Source organism: Vigna unguiculata, chromosome 5, assembly GCF_037176805.1.
Source record: "Vigna unguiculata cultivar grain cowpea cultivar isolate G323 ecotype 2 chromosome 5, ASM3717680v1, whole genome shotgun sequence".
Taxonomy (NCBI): domain Eukaryota; kingdom Viridiplantae; phylum Streptophyta; class Magnoliopsida; order Fabales; family Fabaceae; genus Vigna; species Vigna unguiculata.
In genome coordinates, this window is record NC_140796.1 from 948,614 (window position 1) to 963,714 (window position 15,101).

Consider the following 15,101-nt stretch of genomic DNA (forward strand, 5'->3'; position numbering starts at 1 on the left):
AGATTACTAAAATAAATCGTCATAGCATATCATTTTATTATTAGTAATAAAATGGTATTATTGATAAAATTAATATTTGAAAACAATAATAAAACACGTTTTACATTAATTTAAATCTCCTAAAACATCATAGTTTTCCATCCCAAAAATTTAAATATATTTTCTAAATCAATGATAATAAAAAAATATATAAAATATGCAGGAATAACTTTCGTAACGAAACGTAAAAACGTTTTATTCATTTTTTATTTCTTTAAAAATTATATATTTATAGTAATATTTTTCTAAATACAATATATACAATATATAATGATATATAATGATGGGTATGCAACAGCCCGAACAAGAATCTTAGTTTAGCTATATTTTTTAATGTCAAAAACTCGTGTAAATTATGATGGTGATTGATTATTAAATTCAAAATAAAAAAGTTGTATCAACACACTCATTATACTCAATTAAGTTATAGTTTTTTTTTTTCTAAAAGAAAAGTATATTTTTATTTTAGGTGTTCCTTCTTATGTCACATATAAAGTTGAATATCCTTAAACATAAATAAATATAAGAATGCATGGTTGGCATAGCAGACGTAGTTGATTTTTGGGTGCTGTCCTAACATATTTTTTAAACGTTTACGTGTTTTCTCACATGATTATATAATTAAACACAATTCTTTTTTATTTATTTTTTTATAATAATTTAGTTACTGGAACTTGACAAAGTCAACTCTTTGGGTTGAACAAGAACCATGACTTTTACTTTGACAAAAAGTGATTGTGTACTTTAGCCGCGTAGGTTCGCTTTAAGATAATTCCTGTACCTAAATGTATTAATGTTAATGTTGGTTATCATAATTATTTTAATGTTAACAAAAAGATATGTGAATTAATCACATGTGTAAATGTTGATCCACATGATAAAATTAATTACTTCCTCCTTTGAAATATATTATTATTATTATTACTAATAATAATATTTTTGCAATATAAGATTTATTTTTATATTGCATAGACTAAAATACTAGATAGCATCCCTTAAGCATGAAAGTTGTGACTAAAGAAAATTTTATGGGTTTTAAAAAAATATTTTTTACAGTTTACGGGATCTCCTTTTACTAGTTTATTAACTAGGATGTGTGATTAATTCTTTTTTGTATAATTAATTGTTTATAATATTACACCATCAACATATAAAAAACAAAATATTCAATCTACCGTTTAATATAGTTAATATATATGAAGTCATTTTAAAAATTTGAATTAAAAAAACACGTTTGGTCGTAATATAATAATTATATAACTTATATCATAGTAATTTACAAGTAACGAATGTTTTTAAAAATAATATAATTTCATATTTTTGGCAGTGTACGTTTTTTGTTTTAATTTAATAGTTTGATTATCATTTTGGTATATTTGAAAAATATACAATTTTGGCTTTCCATGGTTTTAATTGTCCAATTTTCTATTCACATATTATAAAAATGGACAATTTGGTATTCCACAAATTTAATAATTCCATTTTTGTTTATATATTTTAAAAATGGACAATTATAATTTTACTATTAAACTATCACAAAGTTGTGAATATTTGAACGATGGTCAATTTAATTTGCTAATTGCTTCAAATTATTAGATAATGTTTTACATAATTTAACTTTTAAAGTATTCATAATTTATTTATATTTAATGAATAAAAAAAATAATGTCACCTAGATATTTATAATCATTTTGCATCATCACCTCACTTTTTTTTTTAATATGTAGACTAAGTCAAAGAGTTAAAAAAATAAAGACTAACAATATTTTTTAGACGCATAGAGTAAAATTGAATAATTACAACTATATGAAAAAATTAACCACCTACCAAAACTATAATTAAAAATTTTATATTTAAATTTTACATGATATCAGTACAAAAAATATTTCTATTGTATAAAAAGACATCTAAAGCAGTAATTATTTTATTACATCATCTCATTATCGGTATATATAAATTAAAGTATCTTTCTTAATTTTTGTAATTTTATAAAGTTAGTTGATTAAGATTCAAGTTGCAGTATTTTATTTATTTTGACATATGAAAAGTACAGTTAAAGAAACTAATTACAATATTAAGAATTGATCAATTTGATGTGTGAAATAAACTAAGCATTATTTAATTAAATTTTGTGATACGAAAGAAACAGAAACAATAAACGTAACCTCCCTCTCCAAGTCACATCGAAAGGGGCAAAATGGTCATTCGATGTCAGCTACGCCTTTTATATCGTCTTCTTTCTCCGACGAACTCGCCTTCCAATCTTTTGGGTTTTCATTTGCAAAGGAAGAATCTTCCATTTGCCAATCGACTTTGTTCATCCCTTCAGATCGAAAGGCCAATTTCTTTTATTTTTATTTTTTTATTTATATTTCTTCTCATTCCGATTCTTCAAAATTCTTGGAGAGTTAAAACACGAAATCAAACATTTAGCAATTTTTGATCGACATTCGTTTCTTAATAAAGGAAAGAAAACGCAAAAGAAATCGAAATTTTGATCCGTTTTAGCGAATTGGACCTCGTGTTCAATTGGATTGTGAAATTAAAGGTACAGAAATTGTGAATTTAGGACGAATTTTGATTCTGTGTTTTGTTGTTGTGCCTCGGTGGTGATTGTCTGAAACGGTGTCGTTTTCGGACTTAAGTGGTCTGAACGACGTCGCTGACATCGGATGGACTGCAGGGTTTGTATGGCCCCCGACTCCGATTTGTGGGCTAGAGTTGGCGGAGGCGACAGCGAGATTGAAGGTGGTTTCAGCCACGAGAGTGAACACGATTTGGCGCTTATGGTTAGTGATTTCTTAGAGAATGGAAGTAGTGGCGCTGAGTCTTGGTGTAGCAGTGACAGCGATTCAGGTCTCTCTGATTTTGCTCAACTCGCTGAGAGGATTCAGGTAATTGCCAAGAACCTCTCGCTATTGAGTAATGATAGTGCAGAATCATTTTGTCTGTGTTTGAGGGACAGTAATTAAATACAAAATTACACTGTTAGCATGATTGTATTTGCATTACAAAAGCTCTGTTTCTCAATTGAAACTCAACAAATTGATACATAACATAGCAATTTGATGATGTCAATTGATTTATGCTCTATTTTTTTTACTATGTGTTAGTGATGATAAATCTGTTAGCTAATTTCAACTTTTAATTACTTATCTATCATCTGAATTTTTATTGAATTTGATTGGAGGGTCTTCATAAGCATTGGTGTGTTAAAAATCTTTGGTAGTTTTTTCTTGATTGGATGTGATATCGTACACAGGATTTTATTTAATTTTCATGGATTATATAAATAGCTGAATGAAGCTATGATTAAGTGAGAACTTATTGATTAGCTTAATTGTGAAAGTTTGTGAAATAAGCTAAAAAGAAAGTATTGGAGGGCCATGGGTCACTTACATAGGCTCTTTCAGAGCTTTATAAGAACACTTAAGTATTGTCGTTGGACCATGTCATACGTGAACCCAACAAGAGACAAGTATTCATGATCAATGTTTCTTGAAAAGTGTGAAGCAGCTTAAGCAAACACATCCTAAAGCACTATGGCTTTAGTTTGGACATGCATTTCAAATCTCTGATTTTCATTTTAGTTTTGGGTTTTTGATTAAGAAATTGCCACGCGTAATATCTTATTTTCCATGGGTAGGGTTGGAAACAGTTTCTAGTCCTTTCTCAATAACTTGAAACTCGAGCATTGCCAAATTGGATTTTTACATGGAAACAGAATAAAGAAAAAACAGAAATAGGTACAAAAGAAATAGAATGGCCATTTTATAGTTTACTCTACAAGTAAATGTTTTCCTACCAATGTACTTTGGATAAAAGATATGGTTGAAAATAATGACATTTTATGTACTTGGAAATAATATGTTGAGGTATCTCACGTTTCAGTGTATTTATGGTATGTTTGTTTGAGAAGATGAGAAAGGATGGAATTAATTTAAGTTGTTTGGTAGGAGAGAAACAAAGGATAAATAATTCTAGAAATGCTGAGATCCACTGCACTAATTCTCATGTATTTTTACTCTTTTTTTTTTTCTATATCTCTTTTCATATCTTCTATTTCTCTTGAACTAAACATATTTAACTTTTACTTCTTTTTTTCACTTCCAGTTATTCAATTTATTTTCATCCTACTTATTCTTACTCTTTCGTGTGTATTAGTTTGTAGGCAGTTGAATCGCCTTTTATTATTATCTTAGGGAATAATCTCTGCTAAATCTATCAAGATTCTATACACATGGACAGTCTATACATATGGATGATAATCAGAACCTATTACCTATGTTCTACAGATTCTATAGAATTATGCATTCTTGTTCTCTAAAATATTCTGCTTTATCTTCCCCTAAATCCCCCTTTTTAAAATCAACAGATATTCTGACAACTTCCCTGACTATCTTTCATGTCTATGAAACAGATCTGTAAGCTATCGGTGGCCCAACATGAGAGTGAGCTGCTTTCAGTTGTACATTCCTTCATACGGTCAATGAATGAGACCAACCTTAAAGTTATGAATTCTGGTCCATGTTATGCTAGCTGTATCAGGTTTTATCTGGTGAACTTGATGAGACTTTCTGGCTATGATGCTGGAGTTTGTGCATCTAAATGGCCGGGTAGAGGCAAGGTCCCTGGAGGTATACCATAGTGTGTGTAACATTTCACCAAAATTACAATTCTACTTTTGCTTCATGCATATCCATTGCTAAGCTGCTACCATTGGCTTGCTTGTGGTAGTATATATGAAATTTCATGTATTGTTTGCATCAAGTGCTTTTTACCATGTTAGGACAGTAAAATGGCATATTCTATCATACCATAGTATCTCAAATGTTGTGTTGTTCCATGATTCTACTTGCTTAATATGCACATGTTTTTGCATATGCTTTAATTCCAGCTGATGTTCATTTGCTGAAACTTGTGGCACAGGTGATCATGAATATATCGATGTTGTGGTTGACGATCATTCGGGAAGCATAGAACGATTGATTGTTGATATTGATTTCCGAAGCCACTTTGAAATAGCTAGAGCTGTTGATTCGTATGATAGGATACTGCATTCGCTTCCTGCTATCTATGTGGGTTCCTTTGCAAGGCTGAAGCAGTTTCTTGGAATAATGGAGGAAGCTAGTAGATCTTCTTTAAAACAGAACTCCATGCCACTTCCTCCATGGAGATCCTTAGCATACTTGCAAGCCAAGTGGCAGTCACCATGCGAAAGATACGTGCATGGAGGCAGTAACATTGACGACGACCATTGCTTTGACCACAAGCAATGCCGTGGACATCTGAAGAGACTACAATCTTGTATTCAATCAGGAATGGAAATAGAGAGAATGTTGAAGCCCAGAAACGGTGACAGTAACTGGCGGATCAAGCCTGAGAGATGGAGACACGCCATGTTCAGACCAATTTGAGGACATGTACAGGTTTTGGCTCTGAAATTGTGAAGAGACTGAAAGAAAATGAATACATAATTTTGCGGCTATTTTCCTTGCTCAATGAAATCTTCATCTTTTGCTACCTAATAAGTCTGATCAACAAACAAGAGATTCATATAGGCAGCAGTCTTAGAAACAACAATAAGCCATTTTTCTATACGATGGTTCTTTGTTACTTGTCCATGTTTGAGGTGTCGCAATTTCAGAATCAAAGGTTTTGGTCGGTGTCCAGTGACAATCACAATGTACTGGCTACCCATTCTGTCTCATAAAACTTCCTTGCCTCGTTTATTTGTTGGGTCTGGGAATTTTTGGTACCATACTCTCTTTTACCATCTTTCAATACAAATATATATAGTATTGTTATGATTATTCTTTAGTGATCAACAATAGTAGTCTTTAGAATTTCATATATCTTCATTTACAGAGTGGTAGGTTTTGGATCTAAGTCTCTTAAGATTTTACTTGACCATATTAACATAACATAAAATTTAATATTTTTTATTTTAAATAAGACTCTAAGCTATCAAAGAAACATTTTTTCTTCTAAAAAGTTGAAAAAAAGTATATTATTAAAAGTGAAGGTTTTAAAAAATTCTTGTACCAGATTAAAAGGCTATCATTGGATTCTAAAAGTAATGTAGTATAATGAGATTGAATAAAGATTTATACAATGACTATTGTAGTGAGGATGATGAAACTATCTATCTGGATATAATGATTGATTTTGAATTTTGATTTAGCTTGGAATATGGAAGCAACACAATTATGGAACTTGCCACATGTGCACTAACTTCTGAACTTATGTGCTTGAATATTGATTTAAGGGTTAAATATGTTTTTAGTCCCTTAACTTTTAGTGAATTTTGGAATTAGTTCATTTTGAAACTTTTAACCAATTTAGTCCTTCATCTTTTGAAATACGTGGATTTAGTCCTTTTAATCAAATTTTGTTAAGTTTATTTGACATTTCAAGCGTATTTCACAATAGTATTTGACTTAAAATTAGAGCAAAAATGTGTCAAACAGTATAAACAACTCAAATATAATCTTAAAATACGTACGAAACATCAAATAAATCTAACAAAATTTGATTAAAAGGACTAAATCCACGTATTCCGAAAGATGAAGGACTAAATTGGTCCAAAATTTCAAAATGGACTAATTTCAAAATTCACTGAAAATTAAGAGACCAAAAACATATTTAACCCTTGATTTAAAGGTTGTTCCTTTCAATTTCTTTAGGAGTATATTTATGATATATTTAGTGAAAATTTATAATAGGATAAAAAGAAGGTAGGAATGAACAATAGACAATTTTTTTATTCTATTCAATTTTACTCCATTTTTTTAATTCTATACTGAATACTTTGCACTTGATTTACCTTTTATACAGTAATCATTATGAATCTTTTAATTATTAGTTTATTTTTTAAAGTGGAGATATTAATGAATTTAATATTTTACTTTAATATTCATTTTATCTTCATAGTAATAATGACTAACTATAAACTCGATGCCCATCTTCCTTTATGATAAAAAAAAAAAAACTTTGTTAGATTGGTTTTGATAAACCCATTGGGCTTTTGAGTCTTCGCACGATCCAGTTATTTTTTATCTTATGTCAAATTTTCTATTCAATACATGTTAAATTTATCAGACTTTAAAGCTAGTTGATAAATAATTTGAATCATTGATATAAAAAAATTATTGCAAGGCTTTCGATGGTTTCTAGAATTTATTAAAATTTAAATTAGTTTACCTAGGACGGTTTGTAGAAAGACATAAAGAAAGAGTTTGAACTAAAAAAATGTGGGATTTTTATTCGAGTGAAACAATCTGATGACTTGACTAATCAAATTAAATAAATTAAATCGTTTTTACTTTTTAAACCCGAATGAATTCAATTTAAACTCGATTATAATAGGTTTAATATTTGGGTTTGTGTTTTCCAAAACTATAGAATTTTTTTTTCTGCATAAAAAATAAACTTTTATTGCTATTAAACATAGGGATTGTAATTAGTTTTCTACAATATTTTATTAATTTTATGACATTTATGATTTATTTCATATTTTTTTGAATTAGATATATAATATATTTATATTTTCTAGTCTTTATATATTTAAAAAATATATATATTAAAACCTTAGCTGTTATACCAAAGATTAATTTGGTATTATGAACAAACTTTTATTATAAGTTGCTACGAGTTTTTGTGATATCTCTAAAACATACACATAATATACAATTTTTAATTCTCTTTAGTTGGTTTTTTTTTTTCAAGAAAAATTACACTTATGACTCAATTTTAGAATAGACATTAATTATTTGATATTTTAATAAAATAACATTTATGCCTTATAATTTTTTAATATACATCCACATTTCTTATGTTTTTAATACATAACAGTCATTTTCTTATATATATATATATATATATATACATACATCAGTAGACATACCCACTGTCTTGTGTTGTTCATGAATCATCTCATTATGGTTTGGAACAAATTTTTTTAGTCTGTTCAGTTGGAATATCCACACTATTACAAAGAAAAAAAAACAATTTATTAAATTTTATTTTCAATATGTATAGTTCATTATCAAATAGTTAATTTATATTTATTATAAACTTGAAAACTTTATTAAATAACAAACAAGGTCTTTAAAATATGTCAAATAGTATATAATTATTATTTTGTTATTGTAATTACAACTGAAGCCGAGATGAAAGCTATGAAAAGAAAAGAAATAAAAATGATAGAGTTAAGAGATAAATTAATTAAATATAACATATGATTAATTACCAAATGAATATAAACAAAAATCTAACAGAAGTGGAAGTAATTTTCACTACAAAGAATTTTCGATTACACGAAATTTTTTTTGTAAATTTGTTTAAAATATTTATGAAAAAAGACTCTTTTTTTTTTACTATTTTTTTCTAAAAATTTTAATTAACAAGTAATTCTTTCGTGGATAATTATTTTCTACAAAATTATAAAATTTACAAGTATTTTTTATAAAATTTGTTACAAAAAATGTTTTATACAAAATATTTTACAAAAAAATTGATAATAATTTTCTACAATTTTTTTCATAACAAAATTTATAATTATTTCTTACAAAAATAATTTTAAAATAAAATTGACAAAAAATATGAGTTTTTTTAATATATTCATTTAAATGATCAAATGAAAGAAAAAAAATATATAAATGAAGATATAACTAATATTTTGTATCGGTTACAAATTATTTAAATCGTTGTTTTATTCTTTCTTATCATAAAATTATTCATTTTTACTGTTGATGTGTTACATTTTATTATTTCTATTCATTTCTAAACATAGGACAAAAGTGTTTTAAAATTTCGTACTTAAACAAATTTTAAATTGGTATCAAAATTTATCGCTAAAATCAAAATTAAAAAAAAAAAACTCCTCCTTCTTATATTTTTTTGATATTTTTTATTTTACTTCTCCAAGTGTAACGTTCACTTATAATTATGGAGACTCTTTATTTCCATGCTAATTGATTTAACTTATTTTTAAAGGAGTAAGTTATAACGCAAATGATTAATAATTTCAAACCTTTCTTGGCAATAGAAAGCAACTAAACCTATCATCATCGTCTCAAGTTATTGTAATACCTTTCTATTTTCTAAAAATATATTAATGTTTTTTTTTTCTCAGCAATATTAAAGTAATACGTTTTAACAATACAAAAGTTTAAATTTCTTTTCACTTACCAGTCACAAGACATTTCACACAAAACCCTCTTATTAAAACACACAAATTCAGTTATGGTATTCAAAATTTTCTCCAACAATTCCATTTTCACGCCAGAAAAATAATTCAAGACTCAATCTATTCCACTTTCAAAGTATATTAATTTTTAATATATTTTAAAATATTATATCTTATAAACATCATTAAAGAATGCAAAATCAAATTCTATTATTATTAGCATAAATACATACGTTATCGCATCTGTGTACGCATATTTTAAAAATGTGTGATATTATATTAGTAGATGATGATATTATAATGTTATTGAATTAATAAATAAAATAAAATTATATTTATTAAAATTAAAGTAAAATATATGAGAAAAAAATGAGAGAATAACCGTTAATAAATAAAAAAAAAAGAAACAGAGATAAAAAATTTTATAAAAAATTTGTAAAATAATAGTCAATTTTCAAATTTAAAGATTAAAATTAATATTTTAAAATGTGGATACAAAAGATAATCTTCTTTATCTTTATATATTATCTTTATATTGTTATAGATTTTTGTGCGTAAATTAATTGTAACTGCAAGTCTTAGAGTTTATTTTAATAACTTTTTTATTCTTAATCAACGTTAACTTCGTTGCAAACTTGATCAAACTTTTCTCCCCAAATTGGGCATGCATTTATAAATGAAGGAAGAAGAACCCAAAATAGCAAAACAGAAACACTGTTTTCTTGTACCATCTTTCAATCAGCTTCAAACACACCTTTTGTCGGTTCAATTTTCAGTTACAAATTCGATATTTGTTTAAGTTAATATACTTTTAGTCTTTAAAGTTAGATTTAAATTAAAATTTGTTATTTTTATAATTTTTATATATTTTGGTTGTCAAATGAAAAATAATAAATATAATTTTTTTAACTTATTTGTGTTAGTTTATTTTTTTGTTTATTAAATGGTGTTTGTGATACATTTAAGTTGAAATATGTAAAATAAGTTTAAATAATCGTCACAATAAGAAAATACTTTATTAATAATCAATTTTAGTGAGTTAACATGACCAATTTAGATACTAATTTATAAAATTAAAAATTATTGATTATAAAAATAGTCATTGTTATAGATAAAAAGTTATAATTGGTAACTAATTAATTAAAGACTAATTTAATAACTAAGTCTTTTTAGTAGGCAAAACTTAGGTGCTAATTTTTAGTGACTAATTTCTTTTGATAGCAAAGATCATGATAACTAATTTTAAAAACCAATTTAGTAACCAATTATATTTTTTTATTCATAATAAGGACTATTTAGTAACCAATAATTTTTTATTTTATAAGTTGATATCAAAATTAATCACTATAGTGACTAACAACTTTTGATCATTAAAATAGATTATTAATGATGCATTTTCTTGTAGTACGTGTTTGATATTTCAAATAAATAAAAGTTAAGCAGTTAAATAAAAAGGATTATATATATATATATATATATATATATATATATATATATATATATTATTAAAGTTTGATGACTCTATCAAAGTTTGGGACATCAAAGTTTAATTTTACGTCAAAATTTAGGAACAAAATCACACTTAATGGTATTTTTTTTTCTTACTTCTACTTTTCTTTATTCTTTATCTATATTTCCTTAAGTGTCTCCCTTATAATTTTGTTGTAGTTCAAACATTTAGTGTGTTTGAATATACCCAATCTGTTTGAATATATCCAAAATAATTAATAGTATTCTAATTAAGATTTAACTTTCTTTAGTCACTAAATCTCTTTGAATTGGGAAACTAATGCAATATAGTTTGTTACTAAATCTTTGTTTTTTAGATTTAGTGTATAAGGGTTTACTCGGAATTAAATATGTACTAATGTAATGTGTGTAATAGATTTACGTAATTGAACACATATAAGAAAATAATATACTATTACTATTTTTATATAAGAAAAATTTACGTTCTCACTATTAATAATAGTAAGTAAACAAACACAAGGGCAACAAGTGTAAACAATGTTAAGAAAAAAATGAAGTCATGATTTTGTAACTTCTAATAAATTTCAAAGAATATGTTCAGCCCATATAAAAATAAAAGATTACTTTTACAAAAATATTGTAGTTGAAAGTGTGAGATGAGAAGTTTATATATGAGAGTTCTAGTTTGATAGTTAATTATTTTTGTTATAACAATACAATATTTTTTAAAAGTAAAATATATTAGAATTATAATATTATTTTGGGTTATATATGTTTTTTATTTCTAAATTATCATAAAAAAAATTTATCTCTAAACTAAATTATAAAATATTTAACTTTTACATTTTGTAAAATTTTGTGAAAATTATTAAAATATTATTTCCAACAAATAATATGTGGAAGTTATATGACTTTTACAAAGTGCAGGAACTAAATACTTTTTAATTTAGTTGAGGGACAAAACACAATTTTGTATGATCGTTTGAGACAAAAGACATATTTAAACATTTTTTTTTAATGTTATGTAAGAGAAAAATTAAGAGAAGAAAAAACATCTCATTCTTTAATAGCTATATCTTTTTATTTATATAAAGGATGTTATTTTTTTTCTTATCAAACTTACAAAAGAGATGTTTTAACTATCATTCGCTTAATAAGATTACAAAATTGTTTATTATCAATTTTCTTTCTCACTTTGTTTGTATTTTTAGTCGTGTGTCATTAAGTTGTTATTTTAGTATCTAACAATGATACAAGAGTTTGGTCGTTGACAATATTATGTCACTTTGGTTGTGGAATAATGAGGTAGAAAAATGTTACTATGTTTTGTGATTATGATTAGCATAACTTTCACATAAAAAAAAGAACTATTTGTATTATTGAATACACAATGTAGTATTATAAAAGTGCATGATTAGGAAGATATAGACAAATGAAAGACTTAATAATAATAATAATAATAATAATAATAATAATGTTATTACAAATCTATTTACAAATGACAAACATGCAATATTAAGTGACTTTACATATTCTTAAAGATAAAATTTAACTTTTTTTAAGTAGGTGATTTCACATCAATGAAAAATCATGTAAATAACTTAAATACTTTATTTTATTAATCTTTAACAACAAATTTCAATGTACAAGAAAGTAAGCATGTAGAGATTCTATGTTAGAGTTTACCTTATTCATATAATCAAGTCAATATCCATGTAAAAATTAATAATATTGATACATATTAATTCTTTGAGGATGATAACAAAGTTATGCTTTAAGAAGTCGGTAGAACATTAAGTTATAAAAATAATGGAAAGTTCAAAGCATATAGAAACTTTATTGATGATGAGAGTTAGGTCAAGAAAATGTGACTTTAGAGGAAGTAAAAATTATGGTAGATTAAAGTCTCACATATGGAAGAATTTTAAATGCAACCATTGTGGTATTATAGAGAATTGAGCATTCATTAAAGTAAAGTAGATAATGGAAAATGTATCTATTATTTTGGGAGATATACATGCAGGATACTATTGCATTAGTTATTGCAACAAGTTAAGAAGTAGCGATAAAATGTAATCTTACTAAAAATTAAAGGGATTAGTTTACCTTTATGTGGATATTTTGGAATAAGCAAGCAAAATAAATTAAAGTTCGTTAGAATTATTACTAGAAAAGAAACATATTGGACTTTATTCATTACGCTAGGTAGGAATTTTAACATCTCTGGCCTAGCCAGCAGCATGTCAGGTCTGCAGCCCAATACACCCCAACCCTTCACCCCGGGATTCCCTCATTGCAGGTGCGCAACTGGTGACATCTTTGGTTTGGCCAGGATGTTAAAGGTCAGGTTTGGGGTTCGATTCCCACTGACAACAACCCACCTGCGATGAGGGAATCCCGGGGTGAAGGGTTGGGGTGTATTGGGTTGCAGACCTGACATGCTGCTGGCTAGGCCAGGGAAGAGCGTAACTCTTCTTGATAGAGGAAAAGTGTTATGTGTCAAAAATCAATTATCGTCAATTACAATTGGTTTGAAGTCACCAAAGGAGATATAAAAAAATAAACTACTTAATTATTTTCCTTGCATGTTTGGTTGTCAAATGTACATGATATGTAACTCCCGTCAATTACAATTTGTTTGAAGTCACCAAAGGAGATATAGAAAGATAAACTACTTAATTATTTTTCCTTCCATGTTTGGTTGTCAAGTGTACATGATATATAACTTCCGGTAAAGAACTAAGTTGGACCTAAAATCTAGTAATCATATATTATTGGGTTATGATGACAAAATGATTGAGTATTGTTCATAGATCTCACATCGACAAGGTTGTTAACATAGATGTAGTCTTTGTAGAAAATGGATCATAAGAAAGAAAATCTTTCAACTTTTCATGAGGATAAAAATGATTCATATTCTTCTTTGTGGATGACAACGATACATAAAAAATTGAGATCTCTTCGTAGAAACAAACCATGAAAATTTGTTGAACTTCTAGAAGGTAAAAAACTAATGGTTACAAATGGGATTATAAGATCAGGTGCAAGAACCAATTGGAACAAAAAATATGTTGTATATTATCACAATTATAGTGCTTTACATGTTACAAAAAGTCTTGTATTTCATTTGAGGACAAAACATATAAGTATGCAAAAGATTTACATTAGTAATAAGAGGGAGTCAATACAATTTTGGGTTTTGTTTGTAATTTTTGAGGTTAAATATGTTTTTGATCCCTTAACTTTCAGTGAATTTTGGAATTAGTCTATTTCAAAACTTTGGACCAATTTAGTCCTTCATCTTTCGAAATACGTGGATTTAGTTTTTCTAATCAAATTTTGTTAAGTTTATTTGACATTTTAAGTGTGTTTCATAATAGTATTTGACTTAACATTAAAACAAAATGTGTCAAACAGTATAAACAACTCAAGTACAATCTTGAAATGTTCAAAGTTTTAAAATTGACTAATTCTAGAATTTACTGAAAATTAAGGGACAAAAACATATTTAACCCGGTTTTTATTATGTTTTTAATTAAGATGTTGAATAGTCATGCGGGAAGACAAAAGTTATAAGATGAATCATTCATGTTCTCATGATGAGAAATAATGATGTATTTAGTGAGAATTAAAGGTAGCATTAGTGGTCATTAAAGACCACTCTTAGTAAGAATTTATGTGAAATTTAAAGAGTTTTACATAATTTTCTTATAAAAAACAATCTACTTGTAAGAATCCCAAATTTGATTTACCATACATGTGACAATCAACTTTATAACTTATTACTCACTTTATTTTTTTTAGTGTGGTTATAACAAAGTTAATATCAACAAATTTATATTAGATTTATTCTATTATGACCTATTGAAATGATCAAGAATAAAACATGACATGAAAATAATGTGAGAAAAAAGTCTCATATCAAGAAAACTTTACTCTAATATTTACTTTTTTTTATTATAAAAGAGGTATGCTATTTTCTTCGAAAAACACACAAGTTTTATAATTACTTTATTTTTTAAATCAATTGTATTTTCTTATTTCTAATAAAGGGCGTTGTTATTTTCAAAAAAAAAAGTTTTGATTTTCTTAACCTAAATCGTTGAAGAGATACAACACTAATGAAACACAAGTCTAATCCACACATGAGAATAACATTACTTTTAACCCAAAACCTTAGAGAAATAGTGTTTAACTTTCTCATTCTTTACTTACTGTAAAACTTAGACTCACAATTAAATTTTTAACTTTCGTTATTCTTATTAATTAATAACAAAAACATTTAAACATTTTTCCCGATAAAAAAGCAAAAAACAAAAACATTTTTCTCCATAAAAAAGCAAAAAACGAAACATTTTTTTAAACAGACTTCTCTATACATAATTTTGTCACCCTCTATCAT

At 26.4% G+C, this 15,101-nt stretch overlaps 1 protein-coding gene across 3 annotated transcripts; it reads left to right on the forward strand.

The window, feature by feature from the left end:
• Positions 1 to 2,279: 2,279 nt before the first annotated feature.
• On the forward strand, positions 2,280 to 5,852 carry LOC114185358 (cruciferin (DUF506)). Of its 3 annotated transcripts, none has more exons than XM_028073031.2 (4): positions 2,280 to 2,587; positions 2,685 to 2,933; positions 4,460 to 4,676; positions 4,969 to 5,852. In XM_028073031.2, exons 2-4 carry the CDS (start codon positions 2,712 to 2,714, stop codon positions 5,454 to 5,456), a joined length of 927 nt encoding a protein of 308 aa, XP_027928832.1. In that variant the 5' UTR covers positions 2,280 to 2,587; positions 2,685 to 2,711; the 3' UTR covers positions 5,457 to 5,852. The 3 variants fall into 3 exon arrangements, with proteins under 3 accessions (XP_027928832.1, XP_027928833.1, XP_027928830.1); XM_028073032.2 differs by having other exon boundaries at positions 2,723 to 2,933; XM_028073029.2 differs by having other exon boundaries at positions 2,280 to 2,933.
• The last annotated feature ends 9,249 nt before the right edge of the window (positions 5,853 to 15,101 follow it).

What these genes read in the sequence shown, in the direction of transcription:
- LOC114185358 (XM_028073029.2), top strand. Translation starts at nt 2,712, where the DNA reads ATGGACTGCAGGGTTTGTATGGCCCCCGACTCCGATTTGTGGGCTAGA. An exon ending in AACTCGCTGAGAGGATTCAG is followed by an intron (nt 2,934 to 4,459) that starts GTAATTGCCAAG and finishes TCTATGAAACAG; the next exon opens with ATCTGTAAGCTATCGGTGGC. An exon ending in TAGAGGCAAGGTCCCTGGAG is followed by an intron (nt 4,677 to 4,968) that starts GTATACCATAGT and finishes CTTGTGGCACAG; the next exon opens with GTGATCATGAATATATCGAT.